The sequence below is a fragment of the Cheilinus undulatus genome, linkage group 16 (genome assembly GCF_018320785.1).
Source record: "Cheilinus undulatus linkage group 16, ASM1832078v1, whole genome shotgun sequence".
NCBI classification, from domain to species: Eukaryota; Metazoa; Chordata; class Actinopteri; order Labriformes; family Labridae; genus Cheilinus; species Cheilinus undulatus.
The window spans coordinates 277,032-304,235 of NC_054880.1; the positions used below are offsets into that span (position 1 = coordinate 277,032).

At 37.0% G+C, this 27,204-nt stretch overlaps 1 protein-coding gene across 1 annotated transcript; it reads right to left on the reverse strand.

Annotated features, from left to right (window-relative positions):
• Positions 1–26,361, reverse strand: wdyhv1 (WDYHV motif containing 1). The gene is made up of 6 exons (XM_041808126.1): positions 26,255–26,361; positions 7,584–7,683; positions 1,685–1,735; positions 1,253–1,401; positions 1,028–1,152; positions 1–944 (listed from the first exon to the last, which is right to left on the reverse strand). The coding sequence occupies exons 1-6, from the start codon at positions 26,314–26,316 to the stop codon at positions 823–825; spliced, it is 609 nt and encodes a 202-aa protein (XP_041664060.1). The 5' UTR covers positions 26,317–26,361; the 3' UTR covers positions 1–822.
• Positions 26,362–27,204: the final 843 nt, after the last annotated feature.

Here is a 27,204-nt window from a genome sequence, read left to right on the forward strand (position 1 = left end):
ACTAGTCCTAGACCCCCCTAATGTTCATGGTCTACTAGTCCTAGACCCCCCTAATGTTCATGCTCTAGTAGTCGTAGACCCCTGTTCATGGTCTACTAGTCCTAAACCCCCCTAATGTTCATAGTCTACTAGTCCTAAAACCCCCTACTGTTCATGGTCTACTAGTCATAGACCCCCTTAATGTTCATGGTCTACTAGTCCTAGACCCCCCTAATGTTCAATAGATACAGTAGAGTTATTTTTCATGTTGGGGGATAAGGTAAGACATATTTTTAAATGAAGCAGGACTGACTGGATTTTTTTTCCTTCACAAAAATTAAACTTTAATAACAGATAAAAGGACAAAACATGTCTTTATCCAATCTAAATGCTGTGGGCGGGGTCTCAGGTATAATGACCCGACCCCTAGAACAAATAAAAAAGTGAATGTTGAGGCTGAGCCTACACCTGTGTTACTCAAACGTAACTAGAACAGGTGTGGCACCTATCCAGATGATCAGATCAATAACAGACCGAGGATTTTAGTCAGATTTGGTTCAAAATAGACCTGGACCTGGATTTGAGGGTGAACTGATTGTAGAGGTCAAAGGTCATGATTTAGGCTCCAGTCTGATCCCCACAGAGTTAACAAACTCTGACATCTCGAGTTAATAAACATGAACCAACGCCGTTAGAGACAGATGATATCCACCAATCATAGCACAGAGACAGGACACGCCCCCTTATACATGTGAGATGATACCCTAGGACCAAACACCCATGTTTCCATGACAACCACAGCAGTGATGACGATGAAGATGGTCGTTCTGATGACCACGATCATCATGGCTGTGATGACGAAGACTCTGGAGCGAATCTCTTCACAAAGTCGTCCAGGCTAAGCACCGCCCCCCAGCCCACCTGAGGGTCCATACTGATGAAGTCATCCAGGTTCATGTGACTTTCTGAGGAGGAAGCAAAGCAGTGATGTCATCATGAGGTCACAGACATGCTGATGTCATCATCGGTTACAGAGAGGTCATGTGACCTGCAGTGTGGATGGGGGGATAGGGTGGGGGTGGCATCCTCCAGGATCCGTCGGTGTTTTTCATGTGAGAACGATCACATGCAAAATTGGACAGGAAGCTGTCAGCAGGGACCACACGCAACTTCCTGTGGGACAAGACAGGAAGTCACCACTGTGATGTCACATCCTGTAGGAAAAGCTTCACTTCCTGTGAAGTCTCTGACTGTAGGCGGGGTCTAATGTTACCTGTGGTAGGCAGGGTTAACATGGCGGTCTGAGCGGAGAGCTTGGCTGACGTAGAGGCGGAGGCTGCAGGGAAATGACAGCTCTGAGTCCAGGTCGTAGATCAGGGCACCAGACTGAGGACGGACCTGGAGCAGGATCACGTGGTAGTCCTAGAACAAATGATTGATGACATCATCAATGATGACATCAGTGACATTAAATCAACATCATCAATAACACAATGACTGTGTTAACATGGACTCAGTATCCCAGTTTCTTTCAGGTCTAAAGAATCCAGGTTTATCTTTGACCATGTAAACACAGAATCCTAGATAGGATCAAAACCAGGATCAGGCTCATAGCAGGGACAGGAAGTCAACGCAGACACACTCAATGACGTCACGTTTAAAATGGGTCATTATCAAAGATGGTGGCTTAAGACGTGTGACTGACCCAGATCACTGGCTGATCCCCACGACCAGACTTCTGCTTCCACAGAGGAACCTGAGCGAGAACCGAGAACAGAGTAGAACATCAGGAAATACACAGAAGTTTTCTCAGGAGGTTCAAGAGAAGTTCGAGCTGACTAGTAAATCAGCTATCTGAAAAACATGGATCCCAGTCCTAACGTGTTCTTCTCCTGATGTGTTCTAGCCCTAACATGTTCTGGCCCTAATAAGTTCTGTCCCTAATATGTTCTAGCCCTGATTTCTTCTGGCCCTAGCGTGTTCTAGCCCCGATTTGTTGTAGCCCTAGCGTGTTCTGGCTCTAGTGTGTTCTAGCCCTGATTTTTTCTGGCCCTAGCGTGTTATAGCCCCGATTTGTTCTTGTCCTTATGTGTTCTAGCCCTGATTTATTCTGGCCCTAATGTGTTCTGGCCCTGATTTGTTCTGGCCCTGATTTGTTCTTGCCCTGATTTGTTCTAGCCCTAGCGTGTTCTGGCTCTAGTGTGTTCTAGCCCCGATTTGTTCTGGTCCTAATGTGTTCTAGCCCTGATTTGTTCTGGCCCTAGCGTGTTCTAGCCCTGATTTGTTCTGGCCCTAGCGTGTTCTGGCCCTAGCGTGTTCTGGCTCTAGTGTGTTCTAGCTCTGATTTGCTCTGGCCCCAGCGTGTTCTAGCCCTGATATGTTCTAGCCTTGATATGTTCTGGCCCTAATGTGTTCTAGCCCTGATTTGTTCTGGCCCTAATGTGTTCTAGCCCTGATTTGTTCTGGCCCTAACGTGTTCTAGCTCTGATTTGCTCTGGCCCCAGCGTGTTCTAGCCCTGATATGTTCTAGCCTTGATATGTTCTGGCCCTAATGTGTTCTAGCCCTGATTTGTTCTGGCCCTAATGTGTTCTAGCCCTGATTTGTTCTGGCCCTAACGTGTTCTAGCCCTGAGGTGTTCTAGCCCTGATTTTTTCTAGCCCTGATTTGTTCTAGCCCTGATGTGTTGTAGCCCTGACTTGTTCTGACCTTAACGTGTTCTTGCCCTGATTTGTTCTGACCCTAATGTGTTCTAGCTCTGATTTGCTCTGGCCCTAGCGTGTTCTAGCCCTGACTTGTTCTGGCCCTAATGTGTTCTAGCTCTGATTTGCTCTGGCCCTAGCGTGTTCTAGCCCTGACTTGTTCTGACCCGAATGTGTTCTTGCCCCGATTTGATCTGACCCTAACATGTTCTTGCCCTAATGTGTTCTAGCCCTGATATGTTCTAGCCATGATATGTTCTGGCCCTAATGTGTTCTAGCCCTGAGGTGTTCTAGCCCTGATTTTTTCTAGCCCTGATTTGTTCTGGCCCTAATGTGTTCTAGCTCTGATTTGCTCTGGCCCTAGCGTGTTCTGGCCCTAGCGTGTTCTAGCCCTGATTTGTTCTGACCTGAACGTGTTCTGGCCCTGATTTGTTCTGGCCCCAGCGTGTTCTAGCCCTGATATGTTCTAGCCTTGATATGTTCTGGCCCTAATGTGTTCTAGCCCTGATTTGTTCTGGCCCTAATGTGTTCTAGCCCTGATTTGTTCTGGCCCTAACGTGTTCTAGCCCTGAGGTGTTCTAGCCCTGATTTTTTCTAGCCCTGATTTGTTCTAGCCCTGATGTGTTCTAGCCCTGATGTGTTGTAGCCCTGACTTGTTCTGACCCTAACGTGTTCTTGCCCTGATTTGTTCTGGCCCTAACGTGTTCTAGCTCTGATTTGCTCTGGCCCTAGCGTGTTCTGGCCCTAGCGTGTTCTAGCCCTGATATTTTCTGGCCCTAGCATGTTCTAGCCCTGACTTGTTCTGACCCTAACATGTTCTGGCCCTAATGTGTTCTAGCCCTGATTTGTTCTGGCCCTAATGTGTTCTAGCCCTGATTTGTTCTGGCCCTAACGTGTTCTAGCCCTGAGGTATTCTAGCCCTGATTTTTTCTAGCCCTGATGTGTTCTAGCCCTGATGTGTTGTAGCCCTGACTTGTTCTGACCTTAACGTGTTCTTGCCCTGATTTGTTCTGGCCCTAATGTGTTCTAGCTCTGATTTGCTCTGGCCCTAGCGTGTTCTAGCCCTGACTTGTTCTGGCCCTAATGTGTTCTAGCTCTGATTTGCTCTGGCCCTAGCGTGTTCTAGCCCTGACTTGTTCTGACCCGAATGTGTTCTTGCCCCGATTTGATCTGACCCTAACATGTTCTTGCCCTAATGTGTTCTAGCCCTGATTTTTTCTAGCCCTGATATGTTCTGGCCCTAATGTGTTCTAGCCCTGACTTGTTCTGACCCTAACATGTTCTGGCCCTAATGTGTTCTAGCCTTGATTTTTTCTAGCCCTGATTTGTTCTAGCCCTGATATGTTCTAGCCTTGATATTTTCTGGCCCTAATGTGTTCTAGCCCTGATTTGTTATGGCCCTAATGTGTTCTAGCCCTGATTTGTTCTGGCCCTAACGTGTTCTAGCCCTGATTTGTTCTGGCCCTAATGTGTTCTAGCCCTGATTTGTTCTGGCCCTAACGTGTTCTAGCCCTGATTTGTTCTGGCCCTAGCGTGTTCTGGCTCTAGTGTGTTCTAGCTCTGATTTGCTCTGGCCCTAGCGTGTTCTGGCCCTAGCGTGTTCTAGCCCTGATTTGTTCTGACCTGAACGTGTTCTTGCCCTGATTTGTTCTGGCCCTCATGTGTTCTAGCTCTGATTTGCTCTGGCCCTAGCGTGTTCTGGCCCTAGGGTGTTCTAGCCCTGATATTTTCTGGCCCTAGCATGTTCTAGCCCTGACTTGTTCTGACCCTAACATGTTCTGGCCCTAATGTGTTCTAGCCCTGATTTTTTCTAGCCCTGATTTGTTCTAGCCCTGATATGTTCTAGCCTTGATATGTTCTGGCCCTAATGTGTTCTAGCCCTGATTTGTTCTGGCCCTAATGTGTTCTAGCCCTGATTTGTTCTGGCCCTAACGTGTTCTAGCCCCGAGGTATTCTAGCCCTGATTTTTTCTAGCCCTGATTTGTTCTAGCCCTGATGTGTTGTAGCCCTGACTTGTTCTGACCTTAACGTGTTCTTGCCCTGATTTGTTCTGACCCTAATGTGTTCTAGCTCTGATTTGCTCTGGCCCTAGCGTGTTCTAACCCTGACTTGTTCTGGCCCTAATGTGTTCTAGCTCTGATTTGCTCTGGCCCTAGCGAGTTCTAGCCCTGATGTGTTGTAGCCCTGATTTCTTCTGGCCCTAGCGTGTTCTAGCCCTGACTTGTTCTGACCCGAACGTGTTCTTGCCCTAATGTGTTCTAGCCCTGATTTTTTCTAGCCCTGATATGTTCTGGCCCTAATGTGTTCTAGCCCTGATTTTTTCTAGCCCTGATTTGTTCTGGCCCTAATGTGTTCTAGCCTGACTTGTTCTGACCCTAACATGTTCTGGCCCTAATGTGTTCTAGCCCTGATTTTTTCCAGCCCTGAGTTGTTCTAGCCCTGATATGTTCTAGCCATGATATGTTCTGGCCCTAATGTGTTCTAGCCCTGAGGTGTTCTAGCCCTGATTTTTTCTAGCCCTGATTTGTTCTGGCCCTAATGTGTTCTAGCTCTGATTTGCTCTGGGCCTAGCGTGTTCTGGCCCTAGCGTGTTCTAGCCCTGATTTGTTCTGACCTGAACGTGTTCTGGCCCTGATTTGTTCTGGCCCCAGCGTGTTCTAGCCCTGATATGTTCTAGCCTTGATATGTTCTGGCCCTAATGTGTTCTAGCCCTGATTTGTTCTGGCCCTAATGTGTTCTAGCCCTGATTTGTTCTGGCCCTAACGTGTTCTAGCCCTGAGGTGTTCTAGCCCTGATTTTTTCTAGCCCTGATTTGTTCTAGCCCTGATGTGTTCTAGCCCTGATGTGTTGTAGCCCTGACTTGTTCTGACCCTAACGTGTTCTTGCCCTGATTTGTTCTGGCCCTAATGTGTTCTAGCTCTGATTTGCTCTGGCCCTAGCGTGTTCTAGCCCTGACTTGTTCTGGCCCTAATGTGTTCTAGCTCTGATTTGCTCTGGCCCTAGCGTGTTCTAGCCCTGATGTGTTCTAGCCCTGATTTCTTCTGGCCCTAGCGTGTTCTAGCCCCGACTTGTTCTGACCCGAACGTGTTCTTGCCCCGATTTGATCTGACCCTAACATGTTCTAGCCCTTATTTTCTCTAGCCCTGATATGTTCTGGACCTAATGTGTTCTAGCCCTGATATGTTCTGGCCCTAATGTGTTCTAGCTCTGATTTGTTCTTGCCCTAATGTGTATTAGCTCTGATTTGTTCTGGCCCTAATGTGTTCTAGCTCTGATTTGTTCTGGCCCTAATGTGTTCTAGCTCTGATTTGTTCTAGCCCTGATATGTTCTGGCCCTAATGTGTTCTAGCTCTGATTTGTTCTAGCCCTAATGTGTTCTAGCCCTGATTTGTTCTGGCCCTAACGTGTTCTAGCCCTGATGTGTTGTAGCCCTGACTTGTTCTGACCCTAACGTGTTCTGGCCCTGATTTGTTCTGGCCCCAGCGTGTTCTAGCCCTGATATGTTCTAGCCTTGATATGTTCTGGCCCTAATGTGTTCTAGCCCTGATTTGTTCTGGCCCTAATGTGTTCTAGCCCTGATTTGTTCTGGCCCTAACGTGTTCTAGCCCTGAGGTGTTCTAGCCCTGATTTTTTCTAGCCCTGATTTGTTCTAGCCCTGATTTGTTCTAGCCCTAATGTGTTCTAGCTCTGATTTGTTCTGGCCCTCATGTGTTCTAGCTATGATTTGCTCTGGCCCTAACATGTTCTTGCCCTGATTTGTTCTGGCCCTAATGTGTTCTAGCTCTGATTTGTTCTGGCCCTAATGTGTTCTAGCTCTGATTTGTTCTGGCCCTAATGTGTTCTAGCTCTGATTTGTTCTGGCCCTAATGTGTTCTAGCTCTGATTTGCTCTGGCCCTAGCGTGTTCTAGCCCTGACTTGTTCTGGCCCTAATGTGTTCTAGCTCTGATTTGTTCTGGCCCTAACATGTTCTAGCTCTGATTTGTTCTGGCCCTAATGTGTTCTAGCTCTGATTTGCTCTAGCCCTAATGTGTTCTAGCTCTGATTTGCTCTGGCCCTAACATGTTCTAGCTCTGATTTGTTCTGGCCCTAATGTGTTCTAGCTCTGATTTGCTCTGGCCCTAGCGTGTTCTAGCCCTGACTTGTTCTGGCCCTAATGTGTTCTAGCTCTGATTTGCTCTGGCCCTAACATGTTCTTGCCCTGATTTGTTCTGGCCCTCATGTGTTCTAGCTCTGATTTGCTCTGGCCCTAGCGTGTTCTAGCCCTGACTTGTTCTGGCCCTAATGTGTTCTTGCCCTGATTTGTTCTGGCCCTAATGTGTTCTAGCTCTGATTTGTTCTAGCCCTGATTTGTTCTAGCCCTAATGTGTTCTAGCTCTGATTTGTTCTAGCCCTGATTTGTTCTGGCCCTAATGTGTTCTAGCTCCGATTTGTTCTAGCCCTGATTTGTTCTGGCCCTAATGTGTTCTAGCTCTGATTTGTTCTAGCCCTGATTTGTTCTGGCCCTAATGTGTTCTAGCTCTGATTTGTTCTAGCCCTGATTTGTTCTAGCCCTAATGTGTTCTAGCTCTGATTTGTTCTAGCCCTGATTTGTTCTGGCCCTAATGTGTTCTAGCTCTGATTTGCTCTCGCCCTAGCGTGTTCCAGCCCTTACTTGTTCTGACCCGAACGTGTTCTTGCCCCGATTTGAACTGCCCCTAACATGTTCTTGCCCTGATTTGTTCTGGCCCTAACGTGTTCTAGCCCTGACATGTTGTAGCCCTGATTTGTTCCAGCCTTGATGTGGTCCAGCCCTGTTTTGTTCCAGTCCTCATATTCTTTAGCTAATTTAATCTGTCCCAGTCCTAACATGTTCTAGCCCTGACTTGTTCCAGCATTCTTATCCCCATGTTCTGATCGTTCTCACCATCCGGTTCTCATTAGAGATGAAGACCACAAACAGTTCCTGTAGTGGAGCGGTTCCCTCTGTCCTCACATACTCACAGAGCTTCCAGACGTTCTCTTCACTGTGGAACAAGAACAGCAGAACCAGCTGTTAGTGTCAAGAACCTGCCTACAGCAGAACTGGCACATTTTCATTTAACTGCAACTCTGATCCACACTCTATCTCCAACAGGAAATCCGCCATTTTGAATAAATTAGTGAAAATTGGGGTATTTTTGCCCTGTTCCAGGGGTCATATCTGGATTAACTCCTCTGAGGGATTTCGTCTGATCGACTTGTACTTCAGCGCAGAGCTACATGAGACATGGCTGATGAAAATTTATTTGGGGTTTTCTCATTAGTCGAAAGGTGTGGCCATGGCGAGCCCTCAAATTTACATATGATTGTGGTAAACAGGAAGTAGTTAATAACTCAGCCTTGCATTGTCCGATTGGACTCATATTGATCTGGTATATTGACGGTCATGGCCTGCACCCATTCTTATGGTCAGATTTTTTACAGATCAAAGTGCCACCTAGTGGTGACAGGAAATGTCAAGTTTTATAGTGCAAGCTACAGTTTAAAAATTATCCAAGATATCCACTTCAAATTTGTGTCAGGAAGGACTAAAGAAGTGGATTTGGCTTTGTAAAAAAAATAAAATTGACTTTTCGTCAGAGGGTGTGGCCTCAGCGGAGCGACAAAGTCAAGAGTCGCCATTTTGTCTCGCCAAAAATTTTATAACAGCCATAACTCTAGTATACATGGTCATATCTGAGACAGATTTCATTGCTTGATAACAGTCCAGGCCAGAACACATCCATGCTGGAAATTTTGAAAAACTGTACAGCGCCACCCTCTGGCAACAGAAAGTCACTACTTCTGAATTTCACATCGCAGTACCTACATGGTTGGGCAGATCATTCTGAAAATTCACTCTGGCTGTTCCCAAGGAGTTGGCCTTACATATATATAATAGTCAAACATCTACGTTAAAAGGCGGGGCCATGGAGAATTTTTTTCTTCCCCATGAAAAGGAAGTAGAATTATTCTAGGCTTACAAAACTTATGAAGCCATCAAACTTGGCAGAAAAATACCAAATTAGGAAATGAGAAGATTGATAGGATGATTGTTAGTGGGCGTGGCTATTTGGCTCAGTGGCGCCCCTACAATATTTCAAAAATCAGCCCCTGCAGTTGATATTACCTAGGTGTTTGAAAATGCTTCTGCATTTCTGTCATCTCAGGATCTCTTGGACCCAAATTGTAAAACAAAAGCAAGTCTATTTTTGTCATTTTCCATGTTGAAATGTTCAAAACTCTGTCCTCTCTTAATGGAACTGAAACTAAGGCTTTGCTGCCATCTTTTGGTGATACACAGCATTGCACTATATTTAAGGACAGGGTCCAAACAGCAAACAACACATTACAAAGTATACTTCTGTCTATCCATGAATATAAGGTCAATTGCCAAAATGAGATAAGATATAAAAGCACTGAATAAACAAATAATAATAATAATAATAATAATAATACATTTTATTTATAGAGCGCTTTTCAAGAACTCAAAGACACTGTACAAAAATAATAAAATGCATTGCAAAGAAGCCAAGAACAGGACAGTGACATGATCAAGCAAACAAGCAAACAAACAGACAAACATGCAGACAAAGTGACGAGACAACAACAACAGAGTCAAACATTGAAAGCCATTTTAAAGAGGTGAGTTTTGAGCAGTGATTTGAATGTAGATGAGTCCTTACAGTCTTGGATGTGTTTAAGGAGTGAGTTCCAGAGGGAGGGGGCGGCTATGGAGAAGGCTCTGTCCCCCCAGGTTCGGTGCTTGGTTCTTGTTGGTGGAGAGAGGAGATTGAGATTTGATGAGCGGAGATTACGGGAGGGGGTGTGATGGTGCAGGAGGTCAGTAAGGTAAGGAGAGGCCTTATGGTTTAGGGCTTTGTGGGTGAGGAGGAGGATTTTAAATTTGATGCGGTAGGGAACAGGGAGCCAGTGGAGGTTTTGAAGGATGGGGGTGATGTGGTCATGGGAGCGGGTGTGTGTTAGGAGGCGTGCTGCAGAGTTCTGGATGTATTGAAGTTTATTGAGGACTGTAGAGGATGTGCCATAGAGGATGCTGTTGCAGTAATCTAGTCTGGATGTGATGAAGGCGTGGATGAGGATTTCGGCTGCAGGGAAGGAGAGTAGTGGACGGATGCGGGCTATGTTTTTCAAGTGGAAGAAGGGCGTTTTTTGGGTGACGTGTTGATCAAAAGAGAGGTGACTGTCAAAAATGATACCAAGATTGCGGGTGTGAGGGGAGGTGGACAGGGTGAAGGGTCTCAATTTGGAGGCTGAAGTTATGGATGGATTTGGTGAGGGATTTGGGGCCAATGATCATAAGTTCAGATTTATTGTAGTTAAGAGAGAGGAAATTGTTGTTCAACCATGTTTTTATGTCAGAGAGGCAGTTGGTTAGTGTGGAGTGTGTGTCTGGGGTGATGGAGGTGGTGGAGATATATAATTGGATATCATCGGCATAACAGTGAAAGTTGAGTCCATGGTGGCGGATGATATGACCAAGGGGGAGCAGATAGATTGTGAAAAGGAGGAGTCCAAGCACCGAACCTTGGGGGATGCCTTGTGTCAGGGGAGCAGTGGAGGAGGAGCAGTTATTGATGTGGATGAATTGTTGTCTGTCCGTGAGATAAGATTTAATCCAGGAGAGTGCTGTGCCAGTGATGTTAAGTGAATGTTCCAGACGGGAAAGCAGGATGGAGTTGTTGATGGTGTCGAATGCAGCTGAGAGGTCCAGGAGGATGAGGAGGTTAACGTGGCCGGAGTCTGATGAGAGAAGGAGGTCACTGGTAACTTTCAGTAGCGCTGTTTCGGTGCTGTGTTGGGGTCGGAAGCCGGATTGGAAAGGTTCATAGAGGTTGTTATGGGAGAGGTGGGACTTGAGTTGTGTGGCAATGACGCATTCCAGGATTTTTGGCAGAAATGGGAGGTTGGAGATGTGCTGGAAGTTAGACATGTGATCAGGGTTGAGTCCAGGTTTTTTTGAGGATGGGGGTAACAGCTGCAAGTTTTAGGGATTGGAGAACAGTACCGGTGTGGAGAGAGGAGTTGAAACATGATTAGAAATTAAAGCAGACAGGGCAGAGAGGGAGATTGTGTTAATGTTTCTGGAGGAAATAGTACGTTTTTGTCTTGGGGTGGGGATGGGAAGGTCAATGTCCATTATAACTGCTAGGTGGTCAGAGATGTGGAGGTTGAGACTAGAGAGATTATGGATGGTGAGGGCGGTGATGCAAACTAAGTCCAGTATGTGGCTGTGGGTGGGGAAGTTGACGTGCTGTGTGAAATTGAGGCAGTGTAATAAGTCAAGAAGGTCCTTGGCGGGTTTGGAGAGTGGGTTGTCAATATGGAAATTAAAATCCCCAAGGGGGAGAACAGAGGATGAAGTGGAGCATAATTGCGTCAGGAGGTCTGGAAATTCTGTGAAAAAGCTGGGGTTTGGCTTGGGGGGGTGATAAATGATAGCAGTAACAAGGGGTGTGGGACCGGGGAGGTTAAGGGCAAGGTGTTCAAAAGAGAGGAAAACAGGGGTTGAGATGGCAGTAATTTTGAAGTCCTTCCTTTATACAGCAGCAACACCACCCCCCGCCCATTGGGACGGGGTTTGTCAGTGTAGGTGTATCCTGAGGGAGTGGTCTGGTTCAGTGAGAGGTAGTCCATGGGTTGATGCCAGGTTTCAGTAAGACAGAGAAAGTCCAGGTTATTGTCAGTGATGAAATCATGAAGGAGGAGACTTTTATTGTTTAATGAGCGAGTGTTGAATAAAGATAGTTTTAGATGATTTTGAAGGCTATTATGGTGTGCAGCATGGGGGGGGGGGCATTGGCAGATGGGAAATAATTAACAGGTTGGATGAATTGACTGGATTTCTTGTGATTCTTTTGCTCGTTACACGTCTGCTTGAAAAGATGGTCTCTATTGGAAATGTGAGCTGTGAGTTTGATGGTGATGTAGGTGGCCACAAGAGGGAGCTATTGTTCCATGAGATTACTGGGGAGGAGAAGGAGCTGAACGGCGGACAGTTGGGAGGGCTGGTGGGGGAGGCAGTTGGCTGTTGAGGTGGAGCTGGTGAGTGAGTGGCAGTAGTTTTGGACAGTCAGTGAGGGGGTGCGAACTGTATGGAGAGTTGAATGTTGGTGGTGAGTAACTGGGAGCCAGCTTTGTTTGGGTGAAGTCCATCTGATTTGAAAAGAGAGTTTTTATTCCAAAGAAGATCAAAGTTTGGGATAAATGACAGATCGTTGGTCCTGCAGGCGGCCTGAAGCCAGTGGTGAAGATAAAGAACTCTACTGAAACGGGCGGCGTTGTAGAGAGGTGCAGTAGGACCGGAGATGAAGATGGATTTGCCAGTTTGTTTTAGGAAGTGGAAAAGTTCAGTGAAGTGGGATTTTGTCATTTCGGACTGTTGGTGGGAGGTGTCATTGGTGCCTGCGTGAACGATGAGGCGGGTGATGGAGGAGGGGAGAGAAGGGAGAATGTTCCGGAGTTTTTCCAGGATGACTGGGACTGTTGCACCAGGCAAGCAGAGAGTAGTGACGTTAAAAAACCTGACATTTCTGATTATGGAGTCACCAATTAGCAGAGTGGGGGGTTCAAAGAGTGGACGAGGACATGAAGGCTGCGTGTTGTCAGGAGAGGGGTGTGTGTGCCCTTGGGGGGGGGGGGTCTCGGCAGGTAGACGCAGTTCCAGAGGAAGCTGGGGGCGAGGGAGACCACCAGAGCGTCTGTTAACGGCTTCCAATAGCAGTCTACGGCGGTGAGAGGAGGCAAGCTTCTCTTGATGTTGGCTCCGCTGTTCTGTCGACCGGGAAGCCGTGTGGTCAACAGCTGCAGCGTCGGCGGGAGCCAGGGATCCCGCGGTGGGTGAAGAGGAGTCCATAGGGAGCGACGAGGATGAGGCAGGACCAGCTGCTGGTGCGGAAGAGGCAGCGACAGTTGAGGAGGAAGATGCAGTAGTAGCAGGGACAGGAGGAGAGGAATCGGCGACGGCACAGGCAGCATCCGATGCACAGTGTGCAGGCCCGGGGGGGACAGCTTCCGGAGTGACCGAGAGCTCGGCCAGAGTCCGAGCCGGGCATGCCAGCCCCGCCTGAGCCGTTAGGAGCCTCGTCCTGCAGCGCTGCAAAGTGGTTGCTGAGGAGGAGCGGTGGGGGAGAACGCGGCCGTTTGCAGCTACCTTTTCTCCCTCGGACCGTCACCTCCGTCCAGGACTCCCAGGGATTAGGAGTGGAGCAGGAGGATGGATGAAGGCGCATAGGGTCCCAGAGCAGTGTGTCTGATATTTCCGAATGAATTGCCAGCATCCTCTTCGACTCTGAAGCTGCCATGTCGATATAACTGGAAAGTAGGGTGTCCTTCTTCTGGAGCTCCTCTGAAAGCCGCTGAATGTCCTCTTTAAGGTTGGTAACCTCTTTTTACGGTCAGTTCAACAGGTTAGGTCTGATGCTAAAAATAGCTAGTCGGAGCTAGCAGCTGTTGACTTTAGGGTCCGTAGTCCATCGTGTGGGCTTAGTATAAGCAGGTGAGGAACAATGCCGATTTACACGCTGTGACAGAATTAGTAAAGTGAAGGAGAGTTAACTACTGTAATATAGAGTTAACTACTGTAATACAGAGTTAACTACCGTAATATAGAGTTAACTACCGTAATATAGAGTTAACTACCGTAATATAGAGTTAACTACTGTAATATAGAGTTAACTACTGTAATACAGAGTTAACTACCGTAATATAGAGTTAACTACCGTAATATAGAGTTAACTACTGTAATATAGAGTTAACAACTGTAATATAGAGTTAACTACTGTAAAATAGAGTTAACTACCGTAATATAGAGTTAACTACCGTAATATAAAGTTAACTACTGTAATATAGAGTTAACTACCATAATATAGAGTTAACTACTGTAATATAGAGTTAACTACTGTAATATAGAGTTAACTACCGTAATATAGAGTTAACTACCGTAATATAGAGTTAACTACCGTAAAATAGAGTTAACTACCGTAACATAGAGTTAACTACCGTAATATAGAGTTAACTACTGTAATATAGAGTTAACTACCATAATATAGAGTTAACTACCGTACTATAGAGTTAACTACTGTAATATAGAGTTAACTACCATAATATAGAGTTAACTACCGTAATATAGAGTTAACTACCGTAATATAGAGTTAACTACCGTAATATAGAGTTAACTACTGTAATATAGAGTTAACTACCATAATATAGAGTTAACTACTGTAATATAGAGTTAACTACTGTAATACAGAGTTAACTACCGTAATATAGAGTTAACTACCGTAATATAAAGTTAACTACCGTAATATAGAGTTAACTACTGTAATATAGAGTTAACTACTGTAATACAGAGTTAACTACCGTAATATAGAGTTAACTACCGTAATATAAAGTTAACTACCATAATATAGAGTTAACTACTGTAATATAGAGTTAACTACTGTAAAATAGAGTTAACTACTGTAATATAGAGTTAACTACTGTAATATAGAGTTAACTACTGTAATATAGAGTTAACTACTGTAATATAAGGTTAACTACTGTAATATAGAGTTAACTAATGTAATATAGAGTTAACTACTGTAATATAGAGTTAATAACCGATAAAGTTAACTTTTGTAATATAGAGTTAACTACTGTAATATAGAGTTAATTACTGTTATATAGAGTTAACTACCGTAATATAGAGTTAACTACTGAAATATAGAGTTTACTACTGTAATATAGAGTTAACTACTGTAATATTAGGTTAACTACTGTAATATGGAGTTAACTACCATAATATAGAGTTAACTACCGTAATATAGAGTTAACTACCGTAATATAGAGTTAACTACTGTAATATAGAGTTAACTACCATAATATAGAGTTAACTACTGTAATATAAAGTTAACTACCGTAATATAGAGTTAACTACTGTAATATAGAGTTAACTACTGTAATACAGAGTTAACTACCGTAATATAGAGTTAACTACCGTAATATAAAGTTAACTACCGTAATATAGAGTTAACTACTGTAATATAGAGTTAACTACTGTAAAATAGAGTTAACTACTGTAAAATAGAGTTAACTACTGTAATATAGAGTTAACTACTGTAAAATAAAGTTAACTACCGTAATATAGAGTTAACTACTGTAATATAGAGTTAACTACTGTAAAATAGAGTTAACTACCGTAATATAGAGTTAACTACCGTAATATAATGTTAACTACTATAATATAGAGTTAACTACCATAATATAGAGTTAACTACTGTAATATAGAGTTAACTACTGTAATATAGAGTTAACTACCGTAATATAGAGTTAATAACCGATAAAGTTAACAACTGTAATATAGAGTTAACTACTGTAATATAGAGTTAACTACTGTAATATAGAGTTAACTACCATAATATAGAGTTAACTACCGTACTATAGAGTTAACTACTGTAATATAGAGTTAACTACCATAATATAGAGTTAACTACCGTAATATAGAGTTAACTACCGTAATATAGAGTTAACTACCGTAATATAGAGTTAACTACCGTAATATAGAGTTAACTACTGTAATATAGAGTTAACTACCATAATATAGAGTTAACTACCGTAATATAGAGTTAACTACTGTAATACAGAGTTAACTACCGTAATATAGAGTTAACTACCGTAATATAAAGTTAACTACCGTAATATAGAGTTAACTACTGTAATATAGAGTTAACTACTGTAATACAGAGTTAACTACCGTAATATAGAGTTAACTACCGTAATATAAAGTTAACTACCATAATATAGAGTTAACTACTGTAATATAGAGTTAACTACTGTAAAATAGAGTTAACTACTGTAATATAGAGTTAACTACTGTAATATAGAGTTAACTACTGTAATATAGAGTTAACTACTGTAATATAAGGTTAACTACTGTAATATAGAGTTAACTAATGTAATATAGAGTTAACTACTGTAATATAGAGTTAATAACCGATAAAGTTAACTTTTGTAATATAGAGTGAACTACTGTAATATAGAGTTAATTACTGTTATATAGAGTTAACTACCGTAATATAGAGTTAACTACTGAAATATAGAGTTTACTACTGTAATATAGAGTTAACTACTGTAATATTAGGTTAACTACTGTAATATGGAGTTAACTACCATAATATAGAGTTAACTACCGTAATATAGAGTTAACTACCGTAAAATAGAGTTAACTACCGTAATATAGAGTTAACTACCGTAATATAGAGTTAACTACTGTAATATAGAGTTAACTACCATAATATAGAGTTAACTACTGTAATATAAAGTTAACTACCGTAATATAGAGTTAACTACTGTAATATAGAGTTAACTACTGTAATACAGAGTTAACTACCGTAATATAGAGTTAACTACCGTAATATAAAGTTAACTACCGTAATATAGAGTTAACTACTGTAATATAGAGTTAACTACTGTAAAATAGAGTTAACTACTGTAAAATAGAGTTAACTACTGTAATATAGAGTTAACTACTGTAAAATAAAGTTAACTACCGTAATATAGAGTTAACTACTGTAATATAGAGTTAACTACTGTAAAATAGAGTTAACTACCGTAATATAGAGTTAACTACCGTAATATAGAGTTAACTACTATAATATAGAGTTAACTACCATAATATAGAGTTAACTACTGTAATATAGAGTTAACTACTGTAATATAGAGTTAACTACCGTAATATAGAGTTAATAACCGATAAAGTTAACAACTGTAATATAGAGTTAACTACTGTAATATAGAGTTAACTATTGTAATATAGAATTAACTACCGTAATATAGAGTTAACTACCGTAATATTAAGTTAACTACTGTAATATAGAGTTAACTACTGTAAAATAGTTAACTACTGTATTATAGAGTTAACTACTGTACTATAGAGTTAACTACCGTAATATAGAGTTAATAACCGTAATATAAAGTTAACTACTGTAATATAGAGTTAACTACCGTAATATAGAGTTAATAACCGATAAAGTTAACTACTGTAATATAGAGTTAACTACTGTAATATAGAGTTAACTCCTGTAATATAGAGTTAACTACCGTAATATAGAGTTAATAACCGATAAAGTTAACTACTGTAATATAGAGTTAACTACTGTAATATAGAGTTAACTACTGTAATATAGAGTTAACTACCGTAATATAGAGTTAACTACCGTGATATAGAGTTAACTACTGTAATATAGAGTTAACTACCATAATATAGAGTTAACTACTGTAATATAGAGTTAACTACTGTAATATAGAGTTAACTACTGTAATATAGAGTTAACTACCGTAATATAGAGTTAATAACCGATAAAGTTAACTACTGTAATATAGAGTTAACTACTGTAATATAGAGTTAACTCCTGTAATATAGAGTTAACTACCGTAATATAGAGTTAATAACCGATAAAGTTAACTACTGTAATATAGAGTTAACTACTGTAATATAGAGTTAACTACTGTAATATAGAGTTAACTACCGTAATATAGAGTTAACTACCGTAATATAGAGTTAACTACTGTAATATAGAGTTAACTACCATAATATAGAGTTAACTACTGTAATATAGAGTTAACTACTGTAATATAGAGTTAACTACTGTAATATAGAGTTAACTACCGTAATATAGAGTTAATAACCGATAAAGTTAACTACTGTAATATAGAGTTAACTACTGTAATATAGAGTTAACCACTGTAATATAGAGTTAACTATCGTAATATAGAGTTAATAACCGTAATATAAAGTTAACTACTGTAATATAGAGTTAACTACTGTAATATAGAGTTAACTACTGTAATATTAGGTTAACTACTGTAATATAGAGTTAACTACTGTAATATTAGGTTAACTACTGTAATATAAGGTTAACTACTGTAATTCAGAGTTAACTACTGTAATATTAGGTTAACTACTGTAATATAGAGTTAACTACTGTAATATAAGGTTAACTACTGTAATATAGAGTTAACTAATGTAATATAGAGTTAACTACCATAATATAGAGTTAATAACCGTAATAAAAAATTAACTACTGTAATATAGAGTTAACTACTGTAATATTAGGTTAACTACTGTAATATAAGGTTAACTACTGTAATTCAGAGTTAACTACTGTAATATTAGGTTAACTACTGTAATATAGAGTTAACTACTGTAATACAAGGTTAACTACTGTAATATAGAGTTAACTAATGTAATATAGAGTTAACTACCGTAATATAGAGTTAATAACCGTAATATAAAGTTAACTACTGTAATAAAGTTAACTACTGTAATATAGAGTTAACTACTGTAATATAGAGTTAACTAATTTAATATAAAGTTAACTACTGTAATATAGAGTTAACTACTGTAATATTAGGTTAACTACTGTAATATAGAGTTAACTACTGTAATATTAGGTTAACTACTATAATATAGAGTTAACTACTGTAATATAGAGTTAACTACCGTAATATAGAGTTAACTACTGTAATATAGAGTTAACTACTGTAATATAGAGTTAACTATCGTAATATAGAGTTAACTACTGTAATATAGAGTTAACTACTGTAATATTAGGTTAACTACTGTAATATAGAGTTAACTACTGTAATATAAGGTTAACTACTGTAATATAGAGTTAACAACTGTAATATAGAGTTAACTACTGTAATATAGAGTTAACTATCATAATATCGAGTTAATAACCGTAATATAAAGTTAACTACTGTAATATAGAGTTAACTACTGTAATATAGAGTTAACTACCGTAATATAGAGTTAATAACCGATAAAGTTAACTTTTGTAATATAGAGTTAACTACTGTAATATAGAGTTATTTACTGTAATATAGAGTTAACTACTGTAATATAGAGTTAACTACTGTAATATAGAGTTAACTACCGTAATATAGAGTTAACTACCGTAATATAGAGTTAACAACTGTAATATAGAGTTAACTACTGTAATATAGAGTTAACTACCGTAATATAGAGTTAATAACCGATAAAGTTAACTACTGTAATATAGAGTTAATAACCGATAAAGTTAACTTTTGTAATATAGAGTTAACTACTGTAATATAGAGTTAATAACTGTTATATAGAGTTAACTACCGTAATATAGAGTTAACTACTGAAATATAGAGTTTACTCCTGTAATATAGAGTTAACTACTGTAATATTAGGTTAACTACTGTAATATAGAGTTAACTACTGTAATATAGAGTTAACTACTGTAATATAAGGTTAACTACTGTAATATAGAGTTAACTACTGTAATATAAGGTTAACTACTGTAATATAGAGTTAACTACTGTAATATAGAGTTAACTACTGTAATATAGAGTTAACTACTGTAATATAAGGTTAACTACTGTAATATAGAGTTAACTACTGTAATATAGAGTTAACTACTGTAATATAGAGTTAACTACTGTAATATAAGGTTAACTACTGTAATATAGAGTTAACTACTGTAATATAGAGTTAACTACTGTAATATAGAGTTAACTACTGTAATATAAGGTTAACTACTGTAATATAGAGTTAACTACTGTAATATAGAGTTAACTACTGTAATATAGAGTTACCTACTGTAATATAAGGTTAACTACTGTAATATAGAGATAAATACTGTAATATAGAGTTAACTACTGTAATATAGAGTTAACTACTGTAATATAGAGTTAACTACTGTAATATAAGGTTAACTACTGTAATATAGAGTTAACTACTGTAATATAAGGTTAACTACTGTAATATAGAGTTAACTACTGTAATATAGAGTTAACTACTGTAATATAAGGTTAACTACTGTAATATAGAGTTAACTACTGTAATATCGAGTTAACTACTGTAATATAGAGTTAACTACTGTAATATAGAGTTAACTACTGTAATATAAGGTTAACTACTGTAATATAGAGTTAACTACTGTAATATAGAGTTAACTACTGTAATATAAGGTTAACTACTGTAATATAGAGTTAACTACTGTAATATAGAGTTAACTACTGTAATATAGAGTTAACTACTGTAATATAAGGTTAACTACTGTAATATAGAGTTAACTACTGTAATATTAGGTTAACTACTGTAATATAGAGTTAACTACTGTAATATAGAGTTAACTACTGTAATATAGAGTTAACTACTGTAATATAAGGTTAACTACTGTAATATAGAGTTAACTACTGTAATATAGAGTTAACTACTGTAATATAAGGTTAACTACTGTAATATAGAGTTAACTACTGTAATATAGAGTTAACTACTGTAATATAGAGTTAACTACTGTAATATAAGGTAACCTCTGTAATATAGAGTTAACTACTGTAATATAGAGTTAACTACTGTAATATAAGGTTAACTACTGTAATATAGAGTTAACTACTGTAATATAGAGTTAACTACTGTAATATAAGGTAACCTCTGTAATATAGAGTTAACTACTGTAATATAGAGTTAACTACTGTAATATAAGGTTAACTACTGTAATATTAGGTTAACTACTGTAATATAGAGTTAACTACTGTAATATTAGGTTAACTACTGTAATATAAGGTTAACTACTGTAATTCAGAGTTAACTACTGTAATATTAGGTTAACTACTGTAATATAGAGTTAACTACTGTAACATAAGGTTAACTACTGTAATATAGAGTTAACTAATGTAATATAGAGTTAACTACCGTAATATAGAGTTAATAACCGTAATATAAGGTTAACTACTGTAATATAGAGTTAACTACTGTAATATAGAGTTAACTACTGTAATATAGAGTTAACTACTGTAATATAAGGTTAACTACTGTAATATAGAGTTAACTACTTCAATATTAGGTTAACTACTGTAATATAGAGTTAACTACTGTAATATTAGGTTAACTACTGTAATATAAGGTGAACTACTGTAATATTAGGTTAACTACTGTAATATAGAGTTAACTACTGTAATATTAGGTTAACTACTGTAATATAAGGTTAACTACTGTAATTCAGAGTTAACTACTGTAATATTAGGTTAACTACTGTAATATAGAGTTAACTATTGTAATATAAGGTTAACTACTGTAATATAGAGTTAACTAATGTAATATAGAGTTAACTACTGTAATATTAGGTTAACTACTGTAATATAGAGTTAACTACTGTAATATAAAGTTAACTACTGTAATATAAGGTTAACTACTGTAATATAGAGTTAACTCCTGTAATATTAGGTTAACTACTGTAATATAGAGTTAACTACTGTAATATAGAGTTAACTACTGTAATATTAGGTTAACTACTGTAATATAGAGTTAACTACTGTAATATAGAGTTAACTACTGTAATATAGAGTTAACTACTGTAATATAAGGTTAACTACTGTAATATAGAGTTAACTACTGTAATATAGAGTTAACTACTGTAATATAAGGTTAACTACTGTAATATAGAGTTAACTACTGTAATATAGAGTTAACTACTGTAATATAGAGTTAACTACTGTAATATAAGGTAACCTCTGTAATATAGAGTTAACTACTGTAATATAGAGTTAACTACTGTAATATAAGGTTAACTACTGTAATATAGAGTTAACTACTGTAATATAGAGTTAACTACTGTAATATAAGGTTAACTACTGTAATATAGAGTTAACTACTGTAATATAGAGTTAACTACTGTAATATAAGGTTAACTACTGTAATATTAGGTTAACTACTGTAATATAGAGTTAACTACTGTAATATTAGGTTAACTACTGTAATATAAGGTTAACTACTGTAATTCAGAGTTAACTACTGTAATATTAGGTTAACTACTGTAATATAGAGTTAACTACTGTAACATAAGGTTAACTACTGTAATATAGAGTTAACTAATGTAATATAGAGTTAACTACCGTAATATAGAGTTAATAACCGTAATATAAGGTTAACTACTGTAATATAGAGTTAACTACTGTAATATAGAGTTAACTACTGTAATATAGAGTTAACTACTGTAATATAAGGTTAACTACTGTAATATAGAGTTAACTACTTCAATATTAGGTTAACTACTGTAATATAGAGTTAACTACTGTAATATTAGGTTAACTACTGTAATATAAGGTGAACTACTGTAATATTAGGTTAACTACTGTAATATAGAGTTAACTACTGTAATATTAGGTTAACTACTGTAATATAAGGTTAACTACTGTAATTCAGAGTTAACTACTGTAATATTAGGTTAACTACTGTAATATAGAGTTAACTACTGTAATATAAGGTTAACTACTGTAATATAGAGTTAACTAATGTAATATAGAGTTAACTACTGTAATATAGAGTTAATAACCGTAATATAAAGTTAACTACTGTAATAAAGTTAACTACTGTAATATAGAGTTAACTACTGTAATATAGAGTTAACTACTGTAATATAGAGTTAACTAATTTAATATAAAGTTAACTACTGTAATATAGAGTTAACTACTGTAATATTAGGTTAACTACTGTAATATAGAGTTAACTACTGTAATATTAGGTTAACTACTGTAATATAGAGTTAACTACTGTAATATAGAGTTAACTACCGTAATATAGAGTTAACTACTGTAATATAGAGTTAACTACTGTAATATAGAGTTAACTATCGTAATATAGAGTTAACTACTGTAATATAGAGTTAACTACTGTAATATTAGGTTAACTACTGTAATATAGAGTTAACTACTGAAATATAAGGTTAACTACTGTAATATAGAGTTAACTACTGTAATATAGAGTTAACTACTGTAATATAGAGTTAACTATCATAATATCGAGTTAATAACCGTAATATAAAGTTAACTACTGTAATATAGAGTTAACTACTGTAATATAGAGTTAACTACCGTAATATAGAGTTAATAACCGATAAAGTTAACTTTTGTAATATAGTTAACTACTGTAATATAGAGTTAACTACTGTAATATAAGGTTAACTACTGTAATATAGAGTTAACTACTGTAATATAGAGTTAACTACTGTAATATAGAGTTAACTACTGTAATATAGAGTTAACTACTGTAATATAAGGTTAACTACTGTAATATAGAGTTAACTAATGTAATATAGAGTTAACTACTGTAATATAGAGTTAATAACCGATAAAGTTAACTTTTGTAATATAGAGTTAACTACTGTAATATAGAGTTAATTACTGTTATATAGAGTTAACTACTGAAATATAGAGTTTACTACTGTAATATAGAGTTAACTACTGTAATATTAGGTTAACTTCTGTAATATAGAGTTAACTAATGTAATATAGAGTTAACTACTGTAATATTAGGTTAACTACTGTAATATAAGGTTAACTACTGTAATATAGAGTTAACTACTGTAATATAAGGTTAACTACTGTAATATAGAGTTAACTACTGTAATATAGAGTTAACTACTGTAATATAAGGTTAACTACTGTAATATAGAGTTAACTACTGTAAAATAAGGTTAACTACTGTAATATAAGGTTAACTACTGTAATATAGAGTTAACTACTGTAATATAGAGTTAACTACTGTAATATAAGGTTAACTACTGTAATATAGAGTTAACTACTGTAATATAGAGTTAACTACTGTAATATAGAGGTAACTACTGTAATATAGAGTTAACTACTGTAATATAAGGTTAACTACTGTAATATAGAGGTAACTACTGTAATATAGAGTTAACTACTGTAATATAGAGTTAACTACTGTAATATAAGGTTAACTACTGTAATATAGAGTTAACTACTGTAATATAAGGTTAACTACTGTAATATAAGGTTAACTACTGTAATATAGAGTTAACTACTGTAATATAGAGTTAACTACTGTAATATAAGGTTAACTACTGTAATATAGAGTTAACTACTGTAATATAGAGTTAAGTACTGTAATATAGAGTTAACTAATTTAATATAAAGTTAACTACTGTAATATAGAGTTAACTACTGTAATATTAGGTTAACTACTGTAATATAGAGTTAACTACTGTAATATTAGGTTAACTACTGTAATATAGAGTTAACTACTGTAATATAGAGTTAACTACCGTAATATAGAGTTAACTACTGTAATATAGAGTTAACTACTGTAATATAGAGTTAACTATCGTAATATAGAGTTAACTACTGTAATATAGAGTTAACTACTGTAATATTAGGTTAACTACTGTAATATAGAGTTAACTACTGTAATATAAGGTTAACTACTGTAATATAGAGTTAACTACTGTAATATAGAGTTAACTACTGTAATATAGAGTTAACTATCATAATATCGAGTTAATAACCGTAATATAAAGTTAACTACTGTAATATAGAGTTAACTACTGTAATATAGAGTTAACTACCGTAATATAGAGTTAATAACCGATAAAGTTAACTTTTGTAATATAGTTAACTACTGTAATATAGAGTTAACTACTGTAATATAAGGTTAACTACTGTAATATAGAGTTAACTACTGTAATATAGAGTTAACTACTGTAATATAGAGTTAACTACTGTAATATAGAGGTAACTACTGTAATATAAGGTTAACTACTGTAATATAGAGTTAACTAATGTAATATAGAGTTAACTACTGTAATATAGAGTTAATAACCGATAAAGTTAACTTTTGTAATATAGAGTTAACTACTGTAATATAGAGTTAATTACTGTTATATAGAGTTAACTACCGTAATATAGAGTTAACTACTGAAATATAGAGTTTACTACTGTAATATAGAGTTAACTACTGTAATATTAGGTTAACTACTGTAATATAGAGTTAACTAATGTAATATAGAGTTAACTACTGTAATATTAGGTTAACTACTGTAATATAAGGTTAACTACTGTAATATAGAGTTAACTACTGTAATATAAGGTTAACTACTGTAATATAGAGTTAACTACTGTAATATAGAGTTAACTACTGTAATATAAGGTTAACTACTGTAATATAGAGTTAACTACTGTAAAATAAGGTTAACTACTGTAATATAAGGTTAACTACTGTAATATAGAGTTAACTACTGTAATATAGAGTTAACTACTGTAATATAAGGTTAACTACTGTAATATAGAGTTAACTACTGTAATATAGAGTTAACTACTGTAATATAGAGGTAACTACTGTAATATAGAGTTAACTACTGTAATATAGAGTTAACTACTGTAATATAAGGTTAACTACTGTAATATAGAGGTAACTACTGTAATATAGAGTTAACTACTGTAATATAGAGTTAACTACTGTAATATAAGGTTAACTACTGTAATATAGAGTTAACTACTGTAATATAAGGTTAACTACTGTAATATAAGGTTAACTACTGTAATATAGAGTTAACTACTGTAATATAAGGTTAACTACTGTAATATAGAGTTAACTACTGTAATATAGAGTTAACTACTGTAATATAAGGTTAACTACTGTAATATAGAGTTAACTACTGTAATATAGAGTTAACTACTGTAATATAAGGTTAACTACTGTAATATAGAGTTAACTACTGTAATATAGAGTTAACTACTGTAATATAGAGTTAACTACTGTAATATAAGGTTAACTACTGTAATATAGAGTTAACTACTGTAATATAGAGTTAACTACTGTAATATAAGGTTAACTACTGTAATATAGAGTTAACTACTGTAATATAGAGTTAACTACTGTAATATAGAGTTAACTACTGTAATATAGAGTTAACTACTGTAATATAAGGTTAACTACTGTAATATAGAGTTAACTACTGTAATATAGAGTTAACTACTGTAATATAGAGTTAACTACTGTAATATAAGGTTAACTACTGTAATATAGAGTTAACTACTGTAATATAGAGTTAACTACTGTAATATAAGGTTAACTACTGTAATATAGAGTTAACTACTGTAATATAGAGTTAACTACTGTAATATAAGGTTAACTACTGTAATATAGAGTTAACTACTGTAATATAGAGTTAACTACTGTAATATAAGGTTAACTACTGTAATATAGAGTTAACTACTGTAATATAAGGTTAACTACTGTAATATAGAGTTAACTACTGTAATATAGAGTTAACTACTGTAATATAAGGTTAACTACTGTAATATAGAGTTAACTACTGTAATATAGAGTTAACTACTGTAATATAGAGTTAACTACTGTAATATAGAGTTAACTACTGTAATATAAGGTTAACTACTGTAATATCAGGATGAGGTTGGAGGTAGCAGTGCTGTCTGCTAAGTGCTAGCTGCTACATCTGCGGCTCTACTTTGTTAATTGTTGACTATTTAACTAAACACCTTTCCTGGTTTCTTTCTAAGTTTGTCTCTTTAAGGCTTTTGCTCGTATTTCTTTTGTTTCTCCAGTTTTTCGTTGTAACGCCGTATGACTACACTCACTGCCTCTGCCGTTACCTCTGCTAACCCACTAAAATGGCGCGGGGGGGCGTGTCGGTCACGTGACTGACAAAGACCGATAAGGTGGATTTTCCCGGAGTTTATCCGGTAACAGTCTCCTACTGTGATATGACCATAACAGAGAGTATTTACCAGTAACAGCTCGTGTAGTCGCAGCTCTCTCTGCTCCGTGTGATCCCCTCATCTCGGCTCATGTCGGTGTCACATCCAAAAGACTCCGCCGGAAGTCACATGACCACGAAGGCCGTTGTCTCCTCAAGGCTCGGTGAGCTCTATGGATGAGGCGCAGCTACTCGGGCGCCATCTTGGAGAGGGGTAACCCTGTTTAAAGCAGGTCTCTCCTTATTCCCACCATACTGACTCTCTTCAGGTCCAGACTCACCTGTCCAGGACAGCTTCTTCACTGTCATTACTTTGTCCCATTTTAAAATGCGTTAGTTTTTATCTGATGATTTATTGTACTTGTTTTTATCTGTAACATGACCTTGAGTGTTGAGAAAGGTACTAATAAATAAAATGTATTATTATAACCCTTATTGAAGGTCACATATTTTGACCCATTTAGGATAAGTCTACATCGGTCTCAGAGGTCCTAAAACATGCCTGTAAAGTTCGTTTCTGTAAAAACACTCCAGTGTTGATGTCTGCATGTCTAAAAGCCCCTCTGTTTCCGAACCAGCTGTTTCTGTGTCTGTGTCTTTAAATGCTCTCCTGATAGGATCAAGAGAGGAGGGCAGAACTTATTTCTAAACAGGGAGAGCCAACTGAACCTGGGGGCGGGGCTAACTCCCCACATGACATCATGAGAGTAAAATCTGAGAACGGCTTGTTTCAGCACATTTTCTGAAAGGTGGGGGGATTTTTCTGATTCCTGGAGGATTGTGGACAGGCCAGGGGCACATATTTTTACATTTTTGTTAGAAAAGCCTAAAAGTGAGTTTTGTATAATGTGACCTTTAATGACCTTTAACTTCGTGAAATGTGGACTGATTTTTAAATCTGGATTCTGTCTCCACTGCCTGTCATGAATGTCTGATCCAGGAGAGCTGAATAAATAAAAATGTCGCGTTTCATACCTCTCC